The sequence below is a fragment of the Drosophila melanogaster genome, chromosome 2L (genome assembly GCF_000001215.4).
Source record: "Drosophila melanogaster chromosome 2L".
In the NCBI taxonomy this organism is placed as follows: domain Eukaryota; kingdom Metazoa; phylum Arthropoda; class Insecta; order Diptera; family Drosophilidae; genus Drosophila; species Drosophila melanogaster.
This window is the reverse complement of record NT_033779.5, coordinates 18605503-18627404: the sequence shown is the minus strand read 5'-3', so window position 1 is coordinate 18627404 and position 21902 is coordinate 18605503. Positions and strand designations below refer to the sequence as shown.

Genomic DNA, 21902 nt, shown 5'->3' with positions numbered 1-21902 from the left:
AGTGATTTTTCGAGCCCTTTTTGGCGATCTCTATATTTATCTTCACTTATATGGCACATGAAAGTCTGCTCTCATTGAGTCTCAAATATTTGCGCTTATACAAATATGTTGCTTTTGTTTTATCAGCTTGTTTATTCAGTGATTATAGGTTTTTGTTTTTCCCATATATATTTTTTTGTACGAGCTGAGTCGACAAAAGCGGGTTCGACTACGGTGTTTGGTTAGGTTTTCGGGTTGCTAGGAGAGAGCAGGGAGAGTACTTTAGCTTTAAGCCTATCTGAATGACCGCCATGTACTCGCTGGCAAATATGTAATGAAGCATAAGCAATTATGATAATGTCGTTTGAGTTTGTGTTCCGCTTTTGCGGCTGCTTCGCGGCTTATCAGCAGTTGGGTGGTGGGGCGGTGCACAAGACACTGGCAGTTTCGAAAATGTTGACAGAATTGTAAAAACCCGAAAAATGCGAGAGGAAAAGAATGCTGGCTGATTAAATCAGAAAAATAAATATGTTAAGGTCACCAGGGTTTTCGATTTTAGTTTAGCAAAATTCCAGCATTAAATATATCAATATTTAAATGGAAATAGTCGTCTTATTTATGAAATATTATTTAGTTAATATTAGCATGACCTACAATCTGTATTGTGATTGCAAAACTACAACAGCAACACTGTTCTCTAAATGAATAGAAGTTCTCTGAAATTCAAAATAACTCTCATCTCCCATCGAAAGCAAAATAGAAACGAAAACATTAAGGAATACATAACGAAAAGTGTCTACGACTGACTTGAACAAATGGCTCTTTCATTTATCAATTTTATTCATACTTCTCTGGAAATTTGTGTTCATTGGACATTTTCTCATGAATGTCACGTTCACAGTTGAAATGCACAAATTTTTGTTGATATTTACGTTTATTTTTTATTTGCATTTCATATAATTTTTTTTTTTTATTTTGGTTGTGACGCTTTCGAAGTATTGAGTTGTGAGTTCCCTGCCCCAGGTCGAAGCAATTTGAGCCAAAGTTTTGCCAGGTGCCACGGAAAAGTTGTGGTAGTTTCGAACAGCCCGCAGACCCGCTAGCAATTTATGCAAATCAAAATGGATCTAACCGAAGCAATAACTCCATCGAATGGCTCAACCGCTCGAGAGAAAGAGACCCGACCCGAGGCGAGGCTAAATTAAAACTCTCGCTTTGTGGCACTTTGCACCCATTGAACCTCAAAGATAGTTTGACACTCGACACCGAACACCGAGCACGGAGCACGGAGCAGCGAGTGGCAGGAACGTTTATCTAAAGTTCAACAACTTATGCAAATAATGCCGGGAGACGCATCGGATTGAGTGTGTGCCTGGGATGAGTGTGCTTCAATCAATGCCAATGCCTCGTGTGGAAGCACTTTTATGTGCAGGAATTTCATCCCATCCCATCCATCGTGATTGCCAACCGCAATTGTAATTCTCAATGAGCTATCTTCAATCATTTCTCGTCTTTCATGTCTGTTCCTTCACCGCTTGGTTTTCTCTTGATGATTAATATTTTTCCACACATGCGTCCATTTTTCTAATGCGATTACTCACCACTTGGTCAGTATACAATGTTTTCTTAGGTCTAACCTGCAAGGTAAATCAGCTTAGGTCTCTAGCATACGTGTCAAAGGTTAACCCATCACTTGGAGACTCGAAAATGATGGTTGAGATCTCCATTTGTTTGTCACTTGAGATTGTTAGCCAAGTAAATATTGAGCTATCAGTCCGTGCCAGTTGGTGGCAATTTGTTAAAGATTCGGGGTAGTGGAAATATATCACACTTTGGAAAACACATGTTGGGAGTTGATAAAGCAAACAACGATAAAACACACACGACTCTCTTTAGTTTGTGGTGCGAAATGTCAGAAAACCTCTTTTGATTTTTTTGAATTCCCCAATTCCCAGGGTAAATATTTTGAACCTACCAAAAGATGATAACATGTAGACCCGGTTTTCAAGCGAACTGCTTTATCATACACTGGTGTTTCCTCAATAAGAAATTTGAAAATTAAAAACCAAAATTACAAACTCCCCGCATCTGCGTAAATGGCGTAAAGAGCACGTTCACTCGCCGAACCGATAAAAACACGAATTGCACTGACAATTAGCAAATGTTCACATTAACCTCATAAAGCCTAGTTATAAATGGGATAACACTTGTCTAAATACAGCCGAACAAGCAAAATAATTAAACTATAAATAAACAACAGAAACAGACGTCAACGAGTGCGATTGTGGTTATAATTTACGCTGAATTACTTCCAGGGTACAATAAAAGTATCAAGAAAACCCCACATTGGCAATTAGAATAAAGTGGGGAAAATTCTGAATAGCTCTGTAATTAATAAACATTTAATTGCATTCACTCGAAAAAATGAAAGTTTTAGCCAGAAAAATGTATTATAGTTTAGACCTTAAAATATTTTATAAAATGTGCGATTGTTTAGAATAAGTTTATCTATTTATTTTCCCTAGCACAAACCTCTTTTAAAAGTGATTTTCTTAAAGTTGCATGAAAGTAGAACACCAAGACTTTGTTTCGATCGCAACCGGTTCACATAGATGTGGTTACATGGATCGAACTTGACCTTTTCCCACCGCATCTGGCTGCAGTGGATGCACATTGGCCGCTTATGTCACCATCGAGCATCATTAGCATAGTCGTTGAAACAATGCCGGTTGCTAAGTAGCTGATGGTAAGCCGCTTACCCCTGACATGCTGCTCCCCTTGCCTTGCAACTTGGCTGCAAGTGGCTTCGATTCTCGCCACTCGCGGTCTCGTGCCACATTTCGACCCAATTTCCTTTGGGGCACGTTTCTGGGTTGCGCAACCCGCGACTTTTCCCCCTCTCCCCTCGCGCCGCTCCGCATTCTATTACAACTACTAATTGGATTAATAATGACAGACAAACAATGGGGCAGCAGCGCCATGTGCGAGAAATGCTCAATGGCCAGTGGGATTATGTAAGGCCCATTGGGTCGCCTTCTATGGCCAACGGAGAGAAAGAGCTGTCAAAATCTAGTCTTTGTTAGCTGCTGGCCAGAAATTAAACATGGCAAGACAAGACAAGAAGACAAGCCATTTGGCTGCTCAACTGATCAACTTTCGATAGGGTCTTTGGCCTAATAGGCAGTTCTCTGAATAGACATTGATGGAATGAAGAGTGGGATAGATTTCGATGTGGAATGATATCTAGATAGAAATCGAGTGTATTAAATAAAACTTAAAACTTTTACAAATATGTAGCTACAATATTTGAACACCAACTTAATTCAGTCGCAATAGTTCAAATTGCTCTCTTCGCAGAAGCACAAGCCCAACTTCACTAAATTTCTTTTAGACAAGGTTTTAACCTCTCTCTTGTTAAGTGGATTTCCTCAGAAAGCTTATAAATTAATCTCTCCCCTCCGCCAGAAAGACAATTTGCCACATCCATTGCTCTTAGCGTCGCAGAACCCGACCCCCCAAAAGCCCCACGCTTGCCCCTTCAAGTCTTGTGGCACACAGCTGGCGGCAAGCTCACTTTGTCGTAAATAAAATGCATCCTCCGAAACTAAGTTCACTTGCCAACACTTTCGCCAGGAGAAAAGGGGGCCACTGCAGATTGGACGAATTTTTCTTCATAATTAGCCGAAGCGCCTAAAAGCAGGCTAAAGTGGCAGGACCGAGTGAAAGTCGCTCTTTGTCTCCTAATGAGCAAAGACAGAGAATGAGAATGCGAATCAGTGTGAGCCCTCGAGGGCCAACTGGGATGAGACTATGAGCAAAATGCCATTCCATTATGCTGGGCCATTTTTTATACAATATATAAACTGCATATATTGTTAGGGGTCTCTTGGAGGGGCTGACCCAATTCGAGGGGACAAAAAACCGCGCCCCAAAAACTAAGCATAATGAATGGCAGTCCTCTAGGTCTCTATCCCCCATCTCTCTCGGCAGTCATCGTGCCCTCTCTTTCCGCTCTGCACGTGCTGCCAAATATATTATTTTGAAATGACTCTGCCTCACCATGTGGGCTCGTCTTTGTGTCTTGCTGATTCAAGGGTGTTTTTTTGGTTTGGTTTAAAAAATTTGGGTCAACGGTGCGTATGATAATTCCTGCATTTGGCTGTGTAAGCCGCAGGCATAACAAAACCAGCAACAACAAGTTTGATTGAAATATGCACGAACAAGCAGCGGAAAGTGCTACATAGAAATGTACAAGTGGGAATCGGTTGAAAGCAACCCTGAAAGTGTTCCAAATTCCAAACACCCTTGCGCGGCTTAAAAATATATATTATATATATTATATACTATGATTTTGTCGATTTAAGCGATTAAAATCTCCGAACAATCTCAAAATTTCGAGTAAGTATGCTGATTAGGCAACCAATTTTTGCTACTTCCCGATTTCGCTGGCCGGAAGTGGCCCCTTATTGTGTCACCAACCACAATGACAAACTAAAATTCCCGCTTGATCGTAAGGATATGAATAGGGAAGCCGACAGTGCGGTACATGCAGCATGTTGACAACGCCATCAGCGAATCCTGACAGGATAACAAAAGCATACCTAAAGCAACTACAACGAGCAGTACAACCACCACTGTGACGTGTGACATGCACGTGCGTCAAATTCATCATACGCCCTGGTGGCACACCCCACAACACACCACAACAACCACCGAGCGAAAGAGACGGCATGAAATGGTACTATGAGGTCCACCTTCGGGCAATTATACAATTTGTATCCGTATGCTTATGTTAATTCGGCAAAGTGTTATGCCAGAAAACAAGATAAAAGTCGAAGTGCATGCGCATGAAACTTCAACATTACCGTTCTTTATTTTTTATATCTTGCAGATACTTTAGCTCGCTGCAACTTTCGACTCTTTCAATTTGTTCTCCACAAAGTTTTCAAAACTTTTCCCAGATACAAACTCACACACAAACAATTTGGCACGTGTTGACACCCAGTCATCTTCCAACCCCCCACCCCTTGCCTATTTTATCTATGCATCCTAATCTTCCCCTTCGTTTTATCATACAGTTTTCCAAGGATTTTAAGCGATTTTTAATTAAAATTATGGTACGACCAGCTGACGCCTCAACTAACTCGAGCCAAACAAACAAGAATGGAAAATTAAAAGTGGAGAAGAAAAAGGTTTCATAAGAAGCAAAACACCGTAAGACGATTTTTTATGAGCACAAGAACCCGCTCGATGACATCAAAATGATAAAAGTCGAACAGCAACAAAGGCAGCGGAAAGAACAGAACATCGAGGAACTGACTCAGCGAAGAGAGTCAACAACAACTGACTGCCTCAACAAATTGCAAAATAAAATAAAGGTTTGGGGCAAAGATATATAGAAATACGTATGAACACTGAGAACAACAGGGCTGCAGTTAGACCTTTAAATCAAATCGAAGCCAAACTTTAAATGATAACAATTTAATTAATTATCTTAAGGCGACTAAGAAGGAAAAATGGTTTAAATTTTCAAACCATTTATAAATTAAAATATTCATTCAAGTGAATTTATTGCATAATTCTTGATTTTCTCCTGTGTAGATATTGTTGATAAGTCCTATAAATAAATGCAAGCTTCAAATCGTTAGAGCCAACCTGTCGAATCCATTGATGAGCTCATAACTTGCTGGAAAAAATAAATATGAGGGAATCGAAACTAATCGACAGCGATTTCTTTGTATTGCTCGAAATTAAATACGAGGAACCCAAGGGTATTGGCATTCGGAGAGGTTGGTGCTAGTGTTTGGTATTAAGATAAGTTATCTAAAGTAAACACAAAACCCCCATACCCCCCTTCATTGATATTGATACGCATAGGAATTGAATTACATTTCCAAGTCAATGTATTTCTTTTCTTCGGTTCTAACTGTGCTCCATTTGAGTTTTCGCTGATAAAGCAATCGTCTTGCGGTTACTAGTAGTCTGGCTGGTAGTTATGAAGTACTGTTTAGTAATCGTTTTTGGGGTCAGTAATTTGGTAATTGAAAATCACACAAAGCATATATACCGAGCAAATTGGGTCAGCATAATAACAATCATGCGGTGGCAAAGGAAAAGAACAAAAAGCGTTAGAACTGTTTATTGGAATGCCAAAGAATGACAAAGCGAAGCAGATATGATGGAGCAGAACGACGGTGAAGATATAACAATCAAAGCTACAGACAATACAAAAACTTTTCTTAGAAATTGGCTATTAGCAAGTTCCAGACCAGACCAAAATGGCTAAAAATTGCTCTTTCCAACAAATGGAACTTAAGATCGTATTTTGATAAGATTTGCATATCTTTTGCGGTTATAGTTTTTAGTTTAACGAACTTGGTCTAGTTTTATCGCAATCCAGATCGTGGTTTTAAAAGGAGTTTACCATAATCTTAAACAGAACTGGTATATTGAGCACAAAATTGAATTGCAGTCGATGGTAGAGTTAAAGCTGTATATAAGTAAATTCATTTTCTGTTGTGCAAACATAATATGTGTCGCATTTATGCTGTCAATATGATTGAATGCTCATAATATTCATAGATTACGTGTTTACATTTTGTGCTAAACATTTGAAACATACTCCCATTTTTGGTTTTAATGATTCTACTTAATTATTGCCAAATATTATTAGTGTGGCTCAAAATCTAGAATATCTAATTTCTACAATGGAGTTAAGAGGATGTTTTATAAATTTGCAAGGTGCATTAATCATTAATTGGCATCTGAGGAAATGGTTGGCGCTTTTCCGCCTCATAAAATAATCAATCTCATTGATAACTTGAAGGCTTTCTGCCTCTGTGGCGTTGATGGCGTCTTGATAACTTCATCACCTCCAGCATAATTCATTTCACTTTGCGTTTTCACAGCCTTTGCCATGTAAATGATATTTTCGGTGTGTAAGCTGTGATAAATGATACAACGACTGGCCGGGAGGGAGATGTTTCTACAGCCGGAGATGTTTACCAAAGCTATCTTTGAGTGGCTGGGTGTGGAGTTGTTTTTTTGTATTTTCATTTTGAATTGGCTTGGGAAAGTTGTGTGTGTGTGTGTGTGTTTTCCCCTTGTGATCCCCTCGGGATTATGCTGATGAGGAATAGAGACCCGGGTCAGCCGAAAAGGTTAACGAAAGAAGTTTGCCCGGCAATCAAGCGTTGTGTGTTATTTTCTGTTTGCCAAACTTTCCATGGGCTAGCCGATGTGGATCTGAATTGGCATTTAATAAACTGTCATTATTACTTGACTCTTTTGAAAAGGGGTGCTTTGACACTTGGAGACACAATAAAAAGACAAATATAAAGAATAACCGAACAGCCAAAGAGTTTGCGACAGCAGTCAGTGTATGAAAACATTTGCTTGCTAGACAGTAAAAATCATGTGCAATTTGTCATTGATAGGCGACACTGAAATCGGATTCCTCAGCCCCCCAAAAGCTAGCCATTTTTGTTTATTTATTCGGGTCTGGGGCTAAACTTCTGCGGAACTCGTTTGTCGGCTGGGGACAGCTGAGTTGGCCATAAAGGCAAGGGAATCCGGAGGGCAGCAAGTTCTCAATCTCAGCCCGAAAATCAATTTCTGTATCTTCTGTTTTAACACTTCAGCGAACATGGGAGCCTTGGCGCTCCGCTTAAAGGAATCTAAAACTAATTTAAATAAAAACCAATCTGGCATAATTCGTTGCCTCTGTGGGTAAACGACAAACTTTCAACCGTAGGACGATTTTCATTTTTATGGTGACCCTCCAACCACGTTTTCGCTTTCGCTGAACTTGAAGAAGATTAGAGGAGGAGTGGGAGGAACAGGAGGAGCAGCAGCAGCAGCCATGTGGCTCTGCATGCTGATGACTATCAAAAAAATCGAAAAGGAGAGTCCTTAAGCCCCGACACCCATCAACGGAGCCCAGAAAACAAAGCACAACACACATAAAAATGTGTAGGCACAGAGATAAGCAAACATTTTCGTTGCCTTTCCTTTATTTTCCATTTTCACACACACAATGAAAAGCGAAAGTGGAAATGCGCGCTGGTGTCTCTGCTTTCAGGCCTTGGCTGCGAAATGTCCAAAGCACGTTGTTGGGCACAATAGAATCGCTTATATAGGTCGAAGTCGCCAGTCGCGCTAGTTATAAGGCCAAGAAGAACCATAGACTATGGACCATAAAAAATTACAATAAACAGCAATAGCAGCCGCCGCAAATACAAATGAAAATGGCAGAAAGAACTCGAGGAATTTATATTGGCCGCAAATAAATGGTTATGCTGGACAGTGGACAATATACAAATGAAACGGACTGTCGTCCACAGTAACTGCTCCTCGTAGATCTAACAGCTACATTCTGTCTAACATCTATCTGTCTGTCCTTTTCTCACTCCCTCTCGTTGTGTCGGGAAATTAATTTGCGGTTTTCCATGGTATACGTATTTCCATTCACTGAATGGAAATTAATTAGCCACGCAGGGCTGTCGAATGCTGCATGTGGTTGGATGGCTAATAACCTCTGACTTGGCCAAGAAATTAGATTCTCCTCGCTGCAAATGAATCTTAATATTGGCTAAAGGCTGCAATTGAGTGTGGAGAAAAAGGAAAGCGAAAATGATGCCCTTCGATATTATTGATGGAGCATGGATTTTCGGTTAATTAAACCTAAGTTTGTATGTGAAGTGTATTTATGGTGCATGGGAAATTCCCTTTGGGAATAGCTTAATGAATGGTTTTATGATCAGTAATCAGTTATATTTATTCCCAGTTATTCCGTATTGTTGTTGTTAGTACAGCGACCCGTTTTGCAGTTTGCATACAACTCTTATCTTATAAGCTGCGCACAAAATTGATAAACTGGTTGTTACTCCACTGAACTCTATAAAACCTTCGCCAATTTGCAGAAACCACAACACCCACTCCAAAGAACCAACCCCTTCGAACTTCCTCACGCCCAACATATGGCCCCAAAAGTGGGCGGTAACAGGCGTTGGGAGACCCTCGTTTTATGGGCTGATAAAAGGACTTGGCAGCAATCAAAAACCGCAAACATGTTAACCGTTAATGCCCCCAGACACCTATAAGAGTGCTCAGTCCTTTTCCGGGTCCCGTGATCCTGGCTATATATGCGCCAAATATAAATTATATTTAAACAAAATGAAAAAAAGCCCAAACCAGAAAGTTACCATCCGGTTACAGGCCGCTCTTTCTGCCAGATCTCAATAATTCAAAACAATTTCGTTTTATTGCCGGCACTTTTTTTGGGGGCTTTCATTGTTTGGCTCGCAATGGGGCGGGGCGGTATGTGGGTGGTGAAGGCGGTAAGGGCGGGGTGGGATTTGTATTCCCCTAGAACGGTTTAACCTCAACAGAAGCATATTGACCCCGGCCAAAACATGGTCAACCCTTTTTAACTCTTGCGAGGGTCGCGTGAAAGCCAACGCGTAAAACGGATGAGGAATTAATGATGTGCACAGTGAAAAAAAAGAGATTCCCTATATACATTTTGAGTTTTAATTAGGAAATATTTGAAGAAAGAAATTTACTTAGTAACTCAACAACTTAACAGGTTCGATTATCTTTCCCTTCCACTTCCTCCTTCGTTTTTAATGATTAGGCCTGTATTAAATTCGTCTGTGTGATAATATAAATGTACATATGTGGTGGAATCCCCCGCAACTTACCGTTACTCGATACGCGGGTCTGATGAAGATGAACGGGTTCGTAATCCTTTTAGCGTCGGTTTAATGAGAAATTCCTTCACAACCACTACACACACACACACTCCAGTCCAGCGGAAGGACACACACGGGCAAGCACTGTCCTTTTAATTATCCCAAAAAAGGAGTGTGTGCAAAAATATCTTTTGGCACCCGATCAAATTGTTTTTATTGCCGCACTGGTCCGGCTTTATAACCGTTAATTGCCGTTTGCTTTTGTGTTTTGTAATTCGCAATTTAATTCAATCAAAAGTCGTACAGATTCAATTGACACACAGTCACTTCAGCATTTAATTAGTGGCCAATGCTGCTGCTGTTATCGCTTATTATTAAGATACAACGTGATAAAACGGCACCAGTATACGCGCACCAAAGACGAAACAGTCGCAGTTACTTTACGTCCGCACGCCAGAAGATTCAAAAGCCGAATGCCGATGAATGGCTGGCAAAACAAGTGGCGAACTCCCGCTGCCGTCGCTGTTAGTTCCAGATAACAGCACGTTAACAGAGTCAGAAAATGTTAACGCTCTCTCGCTGTACCCATTAATCGTAGGAAGCTGGGGCATATATATTTCAGAAATAATATGTAACAGCATTATCTCTTGGGTACTGACATCATTAATATAAAATAAAAATAAATAAATAATACAAACGACTCGCATAATAATAATAAATCTAAAAAATGCATTGATTACTAAATATTTACATTGTACAAATTAAATAGTCTTAACAACAACGGTAAAACCAAAAACAATTTTAAAAAAACTTCATATTTCATTAATTTTTTTTACATTCTTATAAAGTTTAATACTTTCATATTTATTTCAGCCGTGCGTTCTAAAGCTTGAGGGTTTCAATTGAATAAAAACTTTAAAAATAGTTTTTTATTCTCTTTCGGATTGTTTTCCATTAATTAATTTAACTTCGGTATTTTTCGGGCAAAAACATATTTGTATCGTATGGTCCAAAGAAAGGGATGTTCGCTAAGAAAAAGGTGTTTTTAGATATTAGACCATTATCAAAAAAAACCCACATATGTTGTTTTGAACATCGTTATCACCTCTTAAAACTATAAGCATTGAAATTTGGAAATAAGTTCCGGAAAGACGGCGCCTTGTGTAAATGTAAATCTATTTGGTTAAGCCTTTTATGGGCACTTTGAAAGTGTCCCAAATTTCGCATGTTCATTAATAAATCGGCGCCATAAAATTCTCTTTAAACAGTAGCTACAAATTATTTAAATGGACGCAGGACGAACGCCGATGGTAAATCGGTTCAAAAATTGAATGTAATTAAAACCCTGGCCCATAACAAAGGGCAACTGTTTCAGCTGTAAATGTTTACGCAGGCCAAAAAGGATATGACAATAACAACCACTTGATGCACAGAGAGAAAACGTGTGTACAAAAATTATAATTGTATTGTCTGTCATATACAACAGTTTCGAATAATGCAAATTCTTAAAAATGAATGCACATATACGTACTTCCAGTTTAAACACACGAAAATATTTCTCGCAGTGCAGCGTAGTGGGTTGCGTTGTCAGGACGACCACATCGACATCGACACCGGCATTGGCCAAAGCAATTGACAAGTTTCCAGCAGGTAAGCAAGTGAAAACAGAAAAAACGACGCGGAAAACGCTGAAAAGGAAGAAAACTCTGCTCTGGAGATAGGAAACAAGGACGAGGACCCAGCACCTGCAAAAGGAGCGGAAAATTGCGGGACAAGTGTTGTGCGAATTTCGCGGAAAGCCAGGAAGTGGGCAGGAAAACGGTGAAAGGAAACTGAATAGCTCGAGAGGACTCGCAGCTGGAGAGCTATTTGAATCTGAATCTGAATCCGGGTCCTCGCAGCTGGTCCTTGGCCATGAACTTCTACGACGAGGAGATCACAATCGGCGGACCCGACTCCAAGCACCTGAGCAGTGTTCAAATGGAGCCCCGAAATGGAGGAACAGGCGGTGGCAGAGGTGGTGCTGGCGGTGGTGGACCAGGAGCAGTGGGCGGAGAAGGAGCTGTACGAAGAGCAGCCGCAGGCAGGCACCGTCGAATGGTGAGTGGTAAAGAATTTCCACGGTGACGAAATGAAAATAAGTATTAAGGAGCAATTTAAATGCGTACAATTCTTGTTCAATGAATATAATAATTTCATATATGCATATTCCTTCCATGCAACAGTTCCAAAACAACTCTACTGATGACGATGGTCTGCTGCAGGACATCATTGATCACGATGACGAGGCGGAGGACAGCGAGGATGACGATGACAGCGAGATGCAGCTGCCCCAGGGCATGACCATGGGCGTGGGAATGACGGGTCTGGTGCCCGGGCCGAACATGCAAAAGCGGCCGGGAAGCAACCGAAGTTCCAAGCAAGTACCGGATGACACCCTGAGCTCGGGCAGCGAGGAGGCCGCAATGGGTGGCAGAATGGGATCCGGAGGAGCAAGAGGCGGAGCCAAGCTACCACATCAAAAGCTAACGCTTCCCATGAGGGGAAGTGCTAGTGGAGCAGGAAGATCTAAGCGGCAGGATGATCAATCCTTTATTATGAGTGCCGACAAATGGGAGGATCTGTCCGTGCCCGGAGAACTCAAGGAACTCTTTCCCTACATCGTCAAATACACCCCGCAAACGATCGATACTCCGTTTCACCTGCAACCTTTCATCCCCGAGTTTGTGCCCGCTGTGGGTGATGTGGATGCCCTTCTGAAAGTCCAGGCTCCGCCTCTTTTGCAGCCCCAACGCCAGAAGGATCTGAACGATCACTTGGAGAAATTGGGCTTATGGTTGCTCGATGAGCCCTCTGGCGCTCAAAGTGAGCCCAGTCTGCTGAATATGAAACTTCGGTCGGTACTGAGTGGCAGCATGGGGCGAAATCCGCGTCACGCCTCCTCCGCATCACTGGTTCCCACCGCCCGATCGGGCAAGGATATAGAGAAGTGGATCACTGAGGTGGAACAAGTGCATATGACTCAGTCAATGTACGATGTCCAGCCCAGAAAGGACATAGATGCCCTCCTGGAGGATTGGCCGAGATCCTTTGGCGATGAACAAACCATTAATGCCCTTGATCAGGCCTACAGATCCTGTCTGCAGCAGAACATTTCTGTAGCGGAATACGTGGGAGTTCTTTGCGAGAGATTCGGAGTGGAAGGACCTTTGGAGTCGCAGGCGGACTACATCCATAATGTCCAGACACTCTTTGCCCTCTACTTGGCCGCCAGTCAGGCGTGGGAATAATAGATGCATATAAAACATAAATCATACAAATGATCAAGGAAATCAAAACATAATTTGTTCTTAAAATATATGTTTTAAAGTTAATAAAATATTTATTCTTATAGCTTACAATTTATTTTTAATTTCTGTTTTGTATCTACTAAAGAAGTGTAATAGAGATCCAGACACAATTACACCTGACTGCAAAGAATTTAACAATTATTGTTAAATTATATAACTTATAATGCTATTTAATCAAATATTCATCGAGCATCGTATATATTTTCTCAGTGCATCGGCTGGTAGCAGCCCCACTAATAACGCTAATGGCTTCGATTAAGTGACAGCCAGACGGCGTTTGTTTGCCCCTCACGATGGGGGGATGCCCCCATATCCTTCCCTTACTTTTCCCTTTGTGCCAGGACCTGGCCTTAAATCGTTCGGAAAACGGTCAAGCCATGGCCGTGGAGCTAAGGTGCAATAAGTCTGGTGATTGAGAGCAAATACGGTTGTTATGAACAAAATGGGTGGCCAAACAAATTCTAACCAGCATCGCATCTGTAAATGTCATAATCAGCTAGTAAACGACTATCCAATTTGTCAAGCTCTTTCCAGAAAATATTTACCCTCGAGCTTTAAGTGATTTATGAGTGAAACTCATTTTAACTTTCGCAAAACTAAGATATAGATATACTTTAAAACATAATTCGGGGATATACTTTTGGCTGTAGTAGCACCAACAAATTAATTTGTTTCACCATATTTTTCGCTCTTTTCGACTTGCCAGCGGGCAGTCGCGAATTAAATGAAAATCTCCTCGAGGCGCCAGACAAGCAAGTTGAAAGGAATTCAACTACAGATATTAAAGGCAGGGAAGAACTTGAAGTGCAATATTCAAATTGAATTGAAAACGATGAGTGTTGAAGTGAAATCGTAAATAGGTGCATATCCTGTAAGATGCACAAACTGCATGCTTTGCAGTAATAATCATTCGGCAAATAGAAAGTGATTTACAAAAGAAACAATTGTGGATCCGTTCAGCTTTGGTTCTCAACTGAATACCCCACTTAGCCGGCCTGCAGTTTCGACCATCCCACTTCAGTCCATAAACCAATCATGCACTTCATCAAACACACAACAACAGCAGAAGCAGAAGCAGAAGCAACAGCTTCGCCAGAACGCAGCAGCCGGCGATGCCTAATTAGGCCCGCTTAAGACAACACACTGACCGGGCCAAAAGCAATGGGGCCAGGTCCGATGGTCGATGGTCTGCCGGAAACAGCCTTAATTATGCGTAAGCCGTAAAGAGCCCATTAATGTCATTTTCGTTGCATGGCCAAAGGACGCTGGGCGTTGGGTGGTGGGTGGTGGGCGTTGGTACTAATGTGCTTGGTGGGCGTAGGGCGTGACAAACGCATGCTTGATCAAGCGAAACGGGACTGTACTAATCAAGCGGATTCTTATCTTCTAGATAGGGAGAACATAAAAAACAATCGGGATCTTTTATATAGTGTATATAAGGGCATAAGGATATGCTAGATTCGTTGAAAAGTAGGTAACTGGCATAAGAAATAACAAAAGAAAAAGTCATTCCCGACAGTATTAAGCATATATATGTAATCAGGATCAGTGGACGAGTCGATTAAAACGTGTCCTTCTGTTCGTCCGTATAAGCGCTGTGATCTCGGGAACTTAAAAGTTAGGAAGCTAAGATGGAGCAATCAGATTCTAGACATGTAGACGCATCACAGTTTGTTTCAGAAGAATGCCACGCCCACTCTAACGCCCACCAAGAGCTCAAAACTTTTAAAAAGTGTTTTGATATTTGCTTGCAATTTCTAAAAATGTGACAAGAAAATGTTGAATACACCTGAGAAGAGGGTATATAATATGCGAAGACCATAGCCTTGTCTCTGTTCCATATTAATTAAAAATGCTTATTTATGACATTTTAACAATAAAAAATTATTTTAAATTATGTTAATGCTGACATCTTCGGCATTTTAAAACGGCAATGTTAATAAATAAATAAGTGCTTAATAATAATATGTTTTGTAGTGCTTCAGAAAAGATCAATTAAGAATACAAATTAATTTTATTTTTTGTTTTCCCAATTCAAATTATTGACAAATTTGAACCGAGCACAGTGCGATTTTTTGGTATTTTCAAAATGTAAGCTTCTCATATATATGGTATAAACCAAAAAGTGCGAAACGGTAACACACAAACAACACATTATTTTGTTGATTGTTTTTAACTTGCAATTTGTGCTGTTTTACTGAGTAAATGAATCGGCCCAGTAACTGGGATGATCCCCAGGGACCATGCCGCTACTGTGAATCGCCGGTGGAGGACGACAACTACCTGGAGTGCCAGGAATGCAGGCGGATGGTTCACATCAAATGCCTGCCGCATGCTTGCACGCCCGGAGATCTTTTAGGCGACGTTTTCTTCGAGTTCACGTGCGTCAAGTGTGTGCTGGATAAAGCTAAGGAATCGGTCATACCCTCAGATCTAGAACCCATTAAGGAAGTGATCGTGCGCCAAAGGATACCTTGGCTGCTGGTGCTCACCCTAACGCTCTACAATCTGTCCATCAAACAAAAGGGCTTGGGACACCATGGATTCTTCCATTGGCGCACGCACATCATCAGTTTTGTGGACAAGAACTGGAACTATATATTCGGTCCCAATGTGTAAGTATTCGTAAATGAATAATTTCCGGAGAACACATTCAATTTATTCCCCTTGTTCAGGCGGCGTCGCAAGCAATGGACTGGTTCCGTATCCGGCGCACTGTCCCACAACAGTCCGGAGTACTTTCAGTCTGGTCTGGATGTCTTTCAGGAGAACGGCTGGTGGAAACTGGCCAAGCCCTTTCAAACCCCAAGAAGCGTTCTCAAAGAATGTAAGTGCCACTTAAGTTAATGATATGATAGATTTCACAAGTCGTCACATTTCAGATGAGAAAAAGCAACAGTTGCGGCTACAAATGCGTATTGAAAAGCGGTTGCCTGCAGCGGACGAGACCAGCTGTAGCAGCGAGATCTCAGTGGCGGATCATGCCCAGGATAACCCACCGCTTATTAAAGCAGAAGCTGAGAAACCCAGTTCAACAGAGGGCTGTGCGCGAACAATGTAAGATAATTAATTTTGAATACAACTATGCGTTCCTTTCATTAAAATCTTTCACTTTTATTCCAGTCCCTACATGGGCCGTTTGCCAAAGATACAAACACAACCTTCACCCTTGTCACAGGAAACGCTTCCAGGGCCACCAATTCTTCAAGAAAATATAGCGCCACCAAGTCAGAAGGAGGAAGAACCACAGAATCAGCCTATGAGCATGGTCCAAGCAGGCCTGATGGATTTTCTGGCTGAAAGTTTGGAAAGCGATGATTTTACCATGTTTGGTAACCTACCAGGCATAATGCCCCCACCCCTGATTGGAGCGGGTAAAAATGATTTCTTCATGACCGAGCCGTTGCTTCACGCACCTTTGAATAATGAAGGTCTTTTCGACATGGATACAAATTTTGCCATACCAAATACCGCTGATGAGACCAAACCCATATCAACAGAAGAACCTGCAGCCGAAAGCAGCGAGGAACAAAAAGAAGGCGAGGTAGAAGATGAAAAGCCAGAAGAGGACGAATCACCCGACTATCAGCCACGCATCGTACAGGTTACAAATTACCAGGCGCAAGAGGCAAACGAAAGCATCAAAGAGGAACCACTAGAAGAGATAATGCAAGATGATGACGTCACGACAAATAGCAAATCCTCTATCCTAGAGCCTTGCAAACCGAGTGGATTTGTCAGACAACCACGGCGAAATTGGCCCTGGTTGCAGGAGGCGCAGGATCCCGATGACATGGCCATTCCTAGCGAAAATCTCAAACTAATAAATGCATACGAAGAACAGAAGTTGTACCAGCGACTCGATAGAATATTCGCACTGGAGCATCAGTGCCACATATCCATACCTGCCTATGTGCGGCGCCTATATCGAAAACTTTCTCTTCGAAAATGGAAAAGGGACCACAATCGACACATATTTAACTTGGACGAGCACATAGATCCCCTGGGAAGAGCACGCCTAAAGATGCTGGGTCATCAGAAGGCCGAAATTCTTGACAGATATCAGTTGTTAGCCCATTCACGACAAGATGCAAGGAGCTCCTTTCACGCCCGCCTGGCGGGATGCACTCAATACGAGCTCTTTGAATCGCCCTACTCTCAAAGAGTTCTTCATCCATTTATCTTTCGGAGCGAAACGATGGCTCCTCCATGGCTGAAGCTTATGTGCGAGCTGCAGCATAGAGTAAACGGATCTCATCCCACAAGATCTACCATCGACTTCTGTTTTGTGAGACCGCAGCATATTCCGGCCGTAAACGCATTACTCCAAAGTACTTTTTGGCCAAACATTGATGGTGGGTTTCATGATTTTCTTTTTAGCTTTTTTAATGTACAAATTTGTATGATTTTTTCCCTTTTAGTAAGCGAGTGTTTGAGCTACCCGGACTACAGTGTAGTGGCGTTGTACAAGAAACTGGTCATCGGTTGCGGATTCCTAGTGCCCGACGTAGGTTACAACGAGGCCTACATCTCATTCATGGCGGTGCGGCCGTGCTGGCAACGCAGTGGCATCGCCAGCTTCATGTTATATCACCTTATCCAGACATGTATGTCCAAGGACATAACGTTGCACGTTTCCGCCACCAACGCGGCCGTCATGTTGTACCAGAAATTCGGATTTAAGATGGAGGAAATCATCTTGGACTTTTATGACAAGTATCTGCCTCTGGACTCGAAACAGAGCAGAAATGCCTTCTTTTTGAGATTACAAAGATGAGACTTTTTTCAAATAAATGGTTTATGAATCTAAAGTTTCAAAAGACTATTTCGAAAGAGAATTTTTGGTTGCCAAGGTATGGCTTTGGCGCACCCAACTTTATTAGTTTTAAATTTTAACCTAAAGTAGTTCTGCTTAGAATTTGCCAAATTTAGGCGAATATTTTTTCCTCCCTGCGCTTTTTGGTAACCACCGTGCCAGGCTTGTGCTGCGCTTCCGGGTGATTCATTAGCTCCGGCGGACAGGTCGAGACAGGACTTGCAGACACACATTGCTTTAGATCGTAGAACAAAGCGCTATCGTCCTTGGTGACAAACGAAATGGCACAACCGGTTTTGCCGGCACGACCCGTACGACCGATACGATGTGTGTAATCCTCGATGGTCTTGGCCATGTCATAGTTAATAACCAAGGACACGTCCTTGATGTCGATACCACGACCAGCGACGTCGGTGGCCACCAGGATGTCCTTTGCGCCTGACTTCAAAGCAGCCAAAGCATACTCTCTCTGCTCCTGACCCTTGCCACCGTGCAATGTGCACGAGTTGTAGCCGAGTTTCTCCAGACCCTTAGCCAAAACATCGGCGCCCTTCTTTTGATTAACAAAGATAATAACTGGTGGATCGATTTTCCTCGAAAGAATCTCCATAAGCTTCTTGCGCTTGTCGTTCTCGCCCATCATGTACACTATTTGCTCTGTTCTCTCTGTCGGCTTGCCAACAGATCCGATGTAAACCGTTGCCGGTCGCCGGAGATATGTGCGAGCTAATCTTTCCACAGCCGGAGGCATCGTTGCCGTAAACATCACGGTTTGGCGGTACTTCTTCTTAGTGTAGAAGTTCTCCATCAGCTTTGTTTCGTCCTCAGCCTCCTCGGTATCGGGCTTCAGGTTGGTGACGGGCATGTACTCCAAGATCTTTTGAACATCTGGCTCGAAGCCCATGTCTATCATACGATCGGCTTCATCGAGGACAATGTATGTACATTGGTTCAGCACCAAATACCGATTTTCCAGCACATCAATGAGACGACCTGGCGTAGCAATGACAATCTCGCAGCCCAATCGCAGGCGGAAGCCCTGCTCCTCTCTTGACAAACCACCCACAACGACCACAGTTCGTATGCCCAAAGGTTGTCCAAACTTGGTTGTTTCCTCCTCGATTTGCTGGGCCAATTCACGCGTGGGAGCCATTATAATGGCATAGGGTCCTTGGTCCACATCCTCCAGACGCTCGATCTTGGGCAAGGACTGAATCCAAGAGAGCAGGGGTATGAGGAATGCCAATGTTTTACCGGAACCGGTCTCAGCGACGCCAATAATATCCCTGTTCTGCAAACCAATGGGTATAGCTTGCCTCTGAATGGGCGTTGGTTCCTTGTAGCCCACTTTGTCGATAATGTCGATGATCTCCTTGGGAAATCCGGACTCATTCCAACTTCGGATGGGATTGGGAATTCTCCCACCCTTAATTGTAACATTGTAGTCCTCCCTGAAGATACGCCAATCGCGTTCAGTCATTTCATCATTTTCCTTCTCGGACCAATGTCGATCGTCCCACTTCTGCTTGTCCTCCTTGCGCTTCATCTTCTTTAGTCGCACTTTCTCCTGTTCCTTCTCCGCCTCGGTTCGCCTTTTTTCCAGCAGATCTCCATAGAATTTGCTCTGGGTACGCTTTTGTTCTTTGATATCGATGCCAGCCACATTTCCTCTGCCAAAGAATTGCACATGATGGCGTTCCTTGTAGAGATTGTTGTAGTCAATGGAGGTATCTTCTCCAGCATCCCAATCAAAAACAAATTTGCGGTCGTTGAGTCGGCGAACCCGGCGCTTCTTCTTGATTATGCCCAGGTAGCGTTCTCGAATGGCTTCTAATTCCTTTTCCTTGTCTTTGTGGGTGAGGTCTTCAGCTCGCTTGTCATCGCCACGTTCTCCTCTGTCAATTCTGTCGCCTCGATCCCGACCACCTCCTCGTTCCCGACGATCCGGTTTGGGTGGCGGTGCCACAATTGCAGGCGGCGGAGCTCCTGATGCCATGGCCGTGCCCATAGAGATACTGACCTTGCTGGCGGCAGCCATTTGCTCACGGGCAGCATCATGGGCAGCTCGCTGGCGCTCCACTTCCTCCTGGCGTCGCTTGATGGCCTCCAGGGCTCTTTGCTCCTTGGTTAGGAAAACTGGCTTGCTTCTGGCTTCCTCCTCGCGTTTCTTTTTGTCCAGCAGTTCCTCCAGCGAAAGCGGCTCTTTCTTCACCTTTGCTTCCTTGCCGTCCTGTTGCTCCTCGTCGTCAACAATTAAAGGTTTGGGTGGGGCATCGCCAGTATCCATTTTGGCCTTCTTTTCCGCACCACCTCCTCCTCCACCACCGGCGCCACCACCTCTTTCTCTTGACCTTTCTCGGACATTATCCCTAGGCCTTTGACGTTCGGGTGACCTTCGCCTGTTGCGGTCCTCTCTGGAACACATGAGTTTATCAGTTTATGAGACTTATTTCACCATAATTCAAAGTAAAACGTACCGGGAACGCGAGCGACGTTGGCGTCTTTCCTTCTCCCTATCGAACTGCCTATCTCGTTCCCTCACACGATCCCTCTCTCGCTCTCGATCCCGCGGATTGCCCACGGCCGGACGATCCTCCCTGTGACGCTCCCGCGATCGTGAGCGACGCTTTTTATCGTTAACCATACTTTCCTTACAAATTAATTAAAAACTTGTAAAATTTTTCGGCTTGTGGAAATAAACAGCTGATAATAGGACCGTACCATAAATACCACTGGAAACCACTATCAGGAACAACACACTTATCGATAACGGTTGGGTTTTTAAAATAACAGTGACAGCCATACAAATAAACATAAATTCATAATACACATTCTGTATATAACAGTTATACAAATATTATTAAACATATTTTGTTATTTTTTAATAAAAATAATATTAAAAATAATATTAATAATAAAAACTGCTTTAAACTGTTTTCCCGTGAAGTTTTCATATATCTAAATAAACTACAAAAGTAAATTGACTAAGTTATAGACTTCAGTTTCTGAAAGTTTTTTTAAGCAATAGTTAAATAATAGTTGAATTCCACTGCGTTAAACATTATCGTCAATTTTCAGGACATCTTTATTATGTTGCTTTTAGTTTATCGACTTGGGATTTGAAAATAATTATTTACCAATTCGGAATTACATTTAAAATACATTGCAAAACAGAATATTTTAAAATTTGTATACGGAAAAGTTGTAGGTTTAGGCATCCACCCAAAATTGAGCAGTTACATTGATTCCTTGAGAAAACTGGCTTGTGACATTGACCTGGGCATTGATGAATCCTGGTCCACCGGACCACAAGGTGGAGTAAGGTCCCGAACTGTTGGTAAACCTATCAGTTATGCTAATGTACCGAATGGTTTTAGTGTTGCTCTGGCCCTGTTTAATTTTGAATAAGAAGGTTAAGAATATTTCTTGATAAAAGGTATATTTCTACTGACCGCCAGTGGGAAACTGATGAGACTGCTCACATATTGGTTGGCCTTCTTGTAGATGGTCACGTTCTGAGTGCTGACCAACTTACTGCTGGACAATTTGGCTCCCCAACTGGCATTTGCAGCGAAGGCAATGGCCAGAATGGCCGAAAATACAAGAGCGAATTGCAAGGCCTTCATTATATCGGGTCAATGAAATATTCTCCAATTGGTGTCTCACTTTTATAGAAAAACGGACCGTAGAAAACCCAAAACTTATCTGTTTTGAAGAGCCAAATTTTATTATCAGTTTCTAAGAAGGCCGACCAATTAAGTACTATATTTAGAGACAATCAATGTGATTGGTCATTCATTAAATCATTTTTCTTTAGCAGTCTTTTTAATTAGTGATATCTGGACTTGACTATTAACTTTGCGTACATTCATTATTAAGGCATTTTTAAGTTAGCTTTATCGGTTGTTATTGTACTATTCATGTACCATCAACTGCTCACCTAGTTAATTATTTTAAAGTGATTATCCCTCCCTTATAAACCTAATTGCCTTACATGCAGTGATTGCCTTCTGCTAAGAATATTATTTTTTACATTAACACATAAAAAAATCGTATAAATTATTG

General features: G+C 42.1%; 5 protein-coding genes across 10 annotated transcripts in view, besides 1 other annotated feature; 2 read left to right on the top strand and 3 right to left on the bottom strand.

Moving 5' to 3' along the window:
• Nucleotides 1-10149, bottom strand: part of MESR3 (Misexpression suppressor of ras 3) — a 44521-nt gene extending 34372 nt beyond the window's left edge. For all 4 annotated transcript variants that reach the window (NM_078873.4, NM_001273612.2, NM_001299122.1 and 1 more), the window contains exon 1: nt 9681-10149. The gene's annotated coding sequence lies outside the window, so the exon portion shown is untranslated. The remainder of the gene's footprint in view (nt 1-9680) is intronic.
• Nucleotides 10150-11298: 1149 nt separating this feature from the next.
• Nucleotides 11299-13066, top strand: IFT46 (Intraflagellar transport 46). Its single transcript, NM_136046.3, has 2 exons — nt 11299-11771; nt 11897-13066. The coding sequence occupies exons 1-2, from the start codon at nt 11586-11588 to the stop codon at nt 12959-12961; spliced, it is 1251 nt and encodes a 416-aa protein (NP_609890.2). The 5' UTR covers nt 11299-11585; the 3' UTR covers nt 12962-13066.
• Nucleotides 13067-14475: 1409 nt separating this feature from the next.
• Nucleotides 14476-14745: a mobile genetic element.
• Nucleotides 14746-15155: 410 nt separating this feature from the next.
• Atac2 (Ada2a-containing complex component 2) lies at nt 15156-17829 on the top strand. The gene is made up of 5 exons (NM_136045.3): nt 15156-15636; nt 15697-15848; nt 15904-16078; nt 16145-17376; nt 17443-17829. The coding sequence occupies exons 1-5, from the start codon at nt 15227-15229 to the stop codon at nt 17796-17798; spliced, it is 2325 nt and encodes a 774-aa protein (NP_609889.1). The 5' UTR covers nt 15156-15226; the 3' UTR covers nt 17799-17829.
• A 25-nt stretch (nt 17830-17854) lies between these two features.
• Nucleotides 17855-20573, bottom strand: CG10333 (uncharacterized protein). The gene is made up of 2 exons (NM_136044.3): nt 20315-20573; nt 17855-20251 (listed from the first exon to the last, which is right to left on the bottom strand). The coding sequence occupies exons 1-2, from the start codon at nt 20479-20481 to the stop codon at nt 17950-17952; spliced, it is 2469 nt and encodes an 822-aa protein (NP_609888.2). The 5' UTR covers nt 20482-20573; the 3' UTR covers nt 17855-17949.
• A 147-nt stretch (nt 20574-20720) lies between these two features.
• CG31789 (uncharacterized protein) lies at nt 20721-21477 on the bottom strand. 3 transcript variants are annotated; one of them, NM_001299121.1, is made up of 2 exons: nt 21290-21477; nt 20721-21227 (listed from the first exon to the last, which is right to left on the bottom strand). In NM_001299121.1, exons 1-2 carry the CDS (start codon nt 21461-21463, stop codon nt 21048-21050), a joined length of 354 nt encoding a protein of 117 aa, NP_001286050.1. In that variant the 5' UTR covers nt 21464-21477; the 3' UTR covers nt 20721-21047. The 3 variants fall into 3 exon arrangements, with proteins under 3 accessions (NP_001286050.1, NP_724118.1, NP_001286049.1); NM_165256.2 differs by having other exon boundaries at nt 20882-21227; NM_001299120.1 differs by having other exon boundaries at nt 20944-21227.
• Between the last annotated feature and the right edge of the window lie 425 nt (nt 21478-21902).

Excerpts from the sequence above, each read along its gene's own strand:
- IFT46 (NM_136046.3), top strand. The coding sequence starts at position 11,586 with ATGAACTTCTACGACGAGGAGATCACAATCGGCGGACCCGACTCCAAG. Across the intron at positions 11,772-11,896 it reads CAGGCAGGCACCGTCGAATG|TTCCAAAACAACTCTACTGA; the intron begins GTGAGTGGTAAA and ends TCCATGCAACAG.
- Atac2 (NM_136045.3), top strand. The coding sequence starts at position 15,227 with ATGAATCGGCCCAGTAACTGGGATGATCCCCAGGGACCATGCCGCTAC. Across the intron at positions 16,079-16,144 it reads GAGGGCTGTGCGCGAACAAT|TCCCTACATGGGCCGTTTGC; the intron begins GTAAGATAATTA and ends CTTTTATTCCAG. Across the intron at positions 17,377-17,442 it reads TTTTTGGCCAAACATTGATG|TAAGCGAGTGTTTGAGCTAC; the intron begins GTGGGTTTCATG and ends TTTCCCTTTTAG.
- CG10333 (NM_136044.3), bottom strand. The coding sequence starts at position 20,481 with ATGGTTAACGATAAAAAGCGTCGCTCACGATCGCGGGAGCGTCACAGG. Across the intron at positions 20,252-20,314 it reads CAACGTCGCTCGCGTTCCCG|AGAGGACCGCAACAGGCGAA; the intron begins GTACGTTTTACT and ends CATGTGTTCCAG.
- CG31789 (NM_001299121.1), bottom strand. The coding sequence starts at position 21,463 with ATGAAGGCCTTGCAATTCGCTCTTGTATTTTCGGCCATTCTGGCCATT. Across the intron at positions 21,228-21,289 it reads TCATCAGTTTCCCACTGGCG|GGCCAGAGCAACACTAAAAC; the intron begins GTCAGTAGAAAT and ends AAAATTAAACAG.